At 34.9% G+C, this 5,995-nt stretch overlaps 1 protein-coding gene across 1 annotated transcript; it reads right to left on the minus strand.

Moving 5' to 3' along the window:
* Positions 1-3,320: 3,320 nt before the first annotated feature.
* LOC137634344 (uncharacterized) lies at positions 3,321-4,343 on the minus strand. The gene is made up of 2 exons (XM_068366742.1): positions 4,043-4,343; positions 3,321-3,646 (listed from the first exon to the last, which is right to left on the minus strand). Exons 1-2 carry the CDS (start codon positions 4,341-4,343, stop codon positions 3,321-3,323), a joined length of 627 nt encoding a protein of 208 aa, XP_068222843.1.
* Between the last annotated feature and the right edge of the window lie 1,652 nt (positions 4,344-5,995).

Below are 5,995 nucleotides of genomic sequence, written 5' to 3' on the forward strand. Positions count from 1 at the left end.
ATCGATGCACTGACCAAGGCTCTTTTCCATTGTTAATTACACTCATTACTTACAATCGGGCCGGGTTCTCGTTCGCACATAATCCCTCCATAATCAGCTGAATTTTTAACCGGCGACGCGCATACATATAGCTTTAAAGGCCCTTCTGCGGGCGAGGTCATTTCCATCGCTTTACATTTGCTTATGTCCCCTGGGAAGGAGCGAAGAAAGGAAGGAAGACACCGGCTAAGGAGGGAGCTCCGCCACTATTATTCTCCGGAGAACTACGTCATCTTCACCGCAGACGAGTGATAGGTGGTGACATGTTCAGTGCTGAGTATATCCAAATATTATCGGATTTATTTAATTAACCTGATGTGCATTTTCCTTTTAATTTTCGGCTTGAAGATCCCGACGGAGAAATACCAAGTTCCCCCGTCAGCGCGCAGCGCTGTCGACAAGGTGATTTATCAGCGGTCACTCCTCGATGTGTATCGGCCGCAGATATAAGCGGTCGCCCATCATTATGAAATAACTCCTCGTTGACGTTTGCTCTCAGGAAATTCTCTCTTTTCATTGTTTTGTAGCTCCAGAATTGTCGTCATCGGCGGGTCATTCTTGGTTCGAGGCAGAACCCAGTGTCTTCTCACAAATACAATGGAGCTCAAGGTGAGTCGCGGCCGAGAATTTTCATGAGTTGGGTGCGAGCGCGGTCGTGAGTTTCGGTATTCATGAATTCATCTCCCGGTGTATTCACAGCGCCACCCAGACATAAAAACATACCGAGCAGCAGCTTCTGGGTCCGCCTTTTTTTTTTCCTCTTAGGGTCTGGGTGTCCATATTTGTTTCTTAGTCCGGCCTTTTTTTTTTTTTTTTTTCTGGGTCCCCATATTTACAGAAAAGTTTTGGCTCTCGTCTATTCCTTTTCGAATAAAGTATCCATATTTTTATATTTAACGTGACATTGTTCAAAACAGAGAAATAATATTTTCAAATATATTTGTCATAATTTGGTTAAAAAGTTATAGAAAGAAATGTACATAGATGATGATTTTCAGTCACGAAAAAATAATTGCCAAATTTAGCACGATTCCTTGTTTATTTCTGTACATCAGCTTTGTAGGCCTTTAGATGTCATAGAGTAGTAGTAATGCAAAAATGTTTGTTCTCAAATGTGAATGTAAATGGAAAAAACAAATAGGTGTACAAACGAGTGAGTATAGATCATAAATATCAGTTAAAAAGTAGTTTTTTCTCTTTCTATTTTAATCTGAAGTGTTCGATAACAAAAGCCTGAGATGAGGTATAGTTTATTAGACGTATCGTGCGATATTTCTGCAGTACCCTCAATCTAGTTATAATATTAAATTCTATTGTTTTGAGAAAGTAATCAGTTGTCACCTATATAAGACTTTGCCTGCATTTTGTGTTATTAAGAAGAGTTATGCAAGAAACAAATCAAACTTTATATGTTACAAGGTATTTGCTCGGGTGAGTAAGACAAATGCTTTAGGTAATGAATTCTGCATCTAGAATTTTCCCTGGAAAATTTTCGCAAAATGCAGCGTTAACTTTGGAGGTTTATATTTGTCCTTTAGATAATATCTTCCTTGTCAAGAAAATGTTTTTTTCCAAAGGCGCATTGCAGGGTAATAAGTGGGGCCAATGTAGAATATCATAATATTGCAAATACTTCATTAACAAAGAATAAACTTCGACTGCTTCCCGTATCTGTCAATGACGTACCTGATTCATACCTTCCCTTAGTTAACCTTTCTTCAACTGACGTCATATAGTAGTCAATGACCTCAGTTTACCATTATTTGCCTTTTCATTTGCGTTAGCTTCATTGTCATATCTTTTCGTATTTAGAGTTAAATCGTTTCCATGTACTCCCAATGCAGGTAACATTCCTGGGACAGTTCATTTTCTTCTATTGCTTCCTGTCTCTCTTCCATGCATGTTGAACACCTTGGCTTCACCTCAGAGGAAGATACTCATTTGTCTGTGACAGGAGAGCTAAATTGAATTCATATAGCAGTCATCTTTATCGATCATGGTGCCTTCCATACTCTCCCGGTATTTGAAAAGAATCTCCATTCATCCTGCCAACAGCTGAAGTATTTAATCCCAGTTACCAATATACATTTTCATCTTTCATACGACCGCTCATATCCTGATCGTATTCTCTAAAATTTAATCCCATAATCTTGATAATTTTCACTGTTATTTTGGTAATTGAATTAAATGTGTTACCATTATTTTAGGTTTGTCTTGACTTCACCTGAATGGTATCATGGACCTTGACCACTTCTTCTCACTTTACTAAGCATTGATTATTTTCATATTCCAGTAAAACCTGTCTGTATGTAAATAACATTGTTACATCACATTTTAGAAGCTTTTAAGAAATATCTCCAAGTTCATAAGCCTTTTCCTTACAATAGCATCTCTCTTTCTAGGAGGATCACTCTTCGGAAACGTCTTTCCAGTCATTTGCTTCGTGTTTAAATAGCTCAACTGCGGTTCCCACATTATTACCTTCGCCAACGAAGTTGAAAGGAGGTTATGTTTTACTCCCTGTTGTTGTGTTTGGTTGTTTTGTGTGTGTGTGTGTGTTTGTTGTTTTTGTGAACAGCTTCCTGGCCACAATTTTGATCGTAGAGTAATGAAACTTTCAAGGATTAACTGTAAAAATATGGAAATGATTAAATTTTGGAAGGTCAAGGAAAATGTCCAGTTCACATAATCAACCATAAGTTTGGACATCGTTGTCATGAGGACTTATAATTGGTTCATATTTGAGTGAATGAAAATCCACGCTAATTAATACATATTAAGATCAAAGGTCAAGGTTGAGCAAAAGGTCGAGAAATAAGCTGCTACGGCGAAGGTGTGCCCTCTACTGAGTGCCCCTCTAGTTCATAAACTGTTACTCCGTCTAAAAATCAAAATAGCAATGACTTCATAACGTACACTTTCATCTGAGGATCTTTCAAATCATGTCAACCTACTTGTTGAGGCATAGACTGTTCTACGTTTGTAACTTTCATAGAAAATGTGTTCTAATACAAACTATATATATATATACAGTATATATATATATATATATATATATATATATATATATATATATATATATACATATATATATATATATATATATATATATATATATATATATATATATATATATATATATATATATATATATATAGGCCTATATATAAACACACATCAGATCCGCTTACGCTCCACACTCCTTCCTCCATTACTGGCATGTTCTTAAGTTCTCTTGATTAGTTCCACCTCACCCCTTATTATTACAAGACCATAATATCTTAGACAAGCTTCATAGCCTTATCTTTTACATTACACATACTACACATTCTTCTTATACCTTGACTTTTGCCTCTTTCCAATAGTGATATTCCAGCAATCCATCTTACCATCCTCATCTCGGTTCTTTGCAACAGTCCCTCCTCTTTCGTCATAAGTCTGCAAGTTTCTGCTCCATGTAATTGTTCGGGCATGATAATGGTTTTATAGTTCTTCATTTTGATTTTTGATGGCATTTTCTTGTCTAAACCAACTCCAGTTATTTCACTCCATTTTCGACATGTTTTCTTCACTCTCCGTCTCACTTCTTTCTTAGTACAGCCCTCCTCTGTTATAATTGATCCCAAGTAGTTAAACTAATTGTTCTGGTTTAGCACTGTATCATCTTCCACTTGGATGTATACTTCATTGTGTACTTCTCTACTACTAACCTTTAGCTCTATTTCCCAATGTTCAGCTTTAATTCTTTCCTTTCTTAGGCCCCTTTCTTTTTTTAAAACCTATCTTGCAGTTCTTCTTCTGTCTGCTATAATGACTATCATCAGCAAAGACTTATATGATGTTCCTTAATTCTGATGACAAATTGCTTATAACGACGAAGAACTGAAATGGTCTTGGAGCAAATCTCCGATGGAGGCCAACCTACACAGGGAATGCCAGTCACTTCTTATTTTGTCCTTACGAAGGTTCTTATCCGCTCATTCATCATCCTCACTAACATTACCAATTTTTCCGGCACTCTTCTCTTCCTCAAACACCAAATATGCTAAACTTCTTATTACCTTATCATACATCTTTTCAACATCCACAAAACACATGTAAATTTTCCTGTTTCCTTCTAGATACTTCTCTAGGACTTGTCTTACTATAAAGTTTGCATACACTATGCTCTTTCCTTTAATAAATATAAACTGCTGCTCAGGTGTATCTATCAACTTTCTCAGCCTTCCTTCTACTAATCTTTCTCGTATATTCAATACAGGATACAAAAGCTTTATTCTTTTGCGGTTCCAACAGTTTAACATTGCAGCTCTCTGTTTATGCAATGTAATCATCCAATTATCCTCTCAATCCCTTGGCATTTTCTTTGCATCCTAGATCCTTACCAGCAGTGTGTGCACCCACTATTTATTTAGATTTCCCATTAGTTTAATCATTGTTACCTCAGATTTTCCTACAGTTTTATTCACTGTTTATTTCTTTATAACATTCTTGACTTCACTCTCTGAAGTTTGCTTCTGGCCCCTCTACTAGAGGAACATTTTTCACTTGTTTACACTCCTTTTCAGTGTTTAATAGTTGTGAAAATAGTCTATCCATGTTCTCTTAACTTCCTACTCCTCAATTAAGATATTTCTATTTCATTCTTTTCTTTTCTTCACGCTTCTGCAGTTCTTCTGTAGATTATCTTCTTCTCCTGGCTTCTCTCTTTGCACTTGCTACCATTTTCTTCGTTTCCCTCTATAGCTGTCTATATTCTTCACTAGTTTGTTGGTTATGGTCTTTCCACCTTCTGGCTATACTATTTCCCTCGTATTTGTTTACAAGACCACGCTCTCCATATACTGCCAAATTAAGCAAAGCTATTGTTTTCCTCTAACACTTTTTCATAATTTAAAACAATTATTATTATTGTTATTATTATTATTATTATTATCATCATCATCATCATCATCATCATCATCATCATCATGTTCATCATCATCATCACCATGTTCATCATCGTCATCATTATTATTATTAAAATTTGAAGAATTAAAGCTTGCGAAAATTATTTTGTAAGTTTAGTTTAGTTTTCCATGGATAGCCAGCACCGCACAAAAAGTTCATTTTCTTTTGATATTGCATATCACTCGTTTTCTTCTTTAAGGTAGTTTTGTGGCAGACTACTTCATAATTATTTGCTAATCCTGAAGTGTTGTAAATTGCACCTTTTTGGGTTGTTTTTTCAATGTTGACTATACATGAAGGATGTATATCAACTATTGGAAGTTTTCTTTATGTAGACCAGTCAATCAATCAATCTATCAATCCCGAGTTTTGCACCAAGATATACGTATGCTGAATTCCGTTACATTTATCGACTGTACCATTATCAATATATTTTTCTTTGTTTCTTGAGAATTATATTAGATTAACTATGAAGTGGTTTTAGTTAATTTCAAAGTGCATACTCTCAGATACCTGTTCATTTTCTATCAAAATGCTTAGTGTATATCTAAGCATATTTTCAAATGCTTGAAAGTAAAATAAAAATGAATACAAATTAATTACCTTAGAAAGGAAATCCTATTAAAAAAGAAAAGATTGCGCTGTATATTTTTTATTTGAAAAGAATGTGATAAAAGATAAGATAAGATATATTATTGATTATTTTATATTATCGATTATTTTCAAATTGATACAAATGCAATAACTCACGAAATACCTAATGCTCTAAAAAGACTTTTAAATTGATTTCAAAGCCAATTTAATTGCCCAAGGTTATGAGTAGCAGACAAAGGATTTGCAGCATGCATAAAAAAAGAGACACCATTTGCTCTTCATGTACACTGTCGTATCCATCGTTTAAATATAGTTCAAGTTGATGTCATCGAATATTTACCTGACGCTTCACAATTTTTCTCATTGTTGTAGAAATATGTATGTATTCATTGGGGTTTCTTATGTCCATGCA

The sequence above is a fragment of the Palaemon carinicauda genome, chromosome 44, assembly GCF_036898095.1.
Source record: "Palaemon carinicauda isolate YSFRI2023 chromosome 44, ASM3689809v2, whole genome shotgun sequence".
NCBI lineage: Eukaryota > Metazoa > Arthropoda > Malacostraca > Decapoda > Palaemonidae > Palaemon > Palaemon carinicauda.

Coding starts and splice junctions, on each gene's coding strand:
- LOC137634344 (XM_068366742.1), bottom strand. CDS start 4,343: ATGTTAAACTGTTGGAACCGCAAAAGAATAAAGCTTTTGTATCCTGTA. Junction 3,647..4,042: donor GAAGAGTGCCGGAAAAATTG/GTAATGTTAGTG, acceptor CAATTATAACAG/AGGAGGGCTGTACTAAGAAA.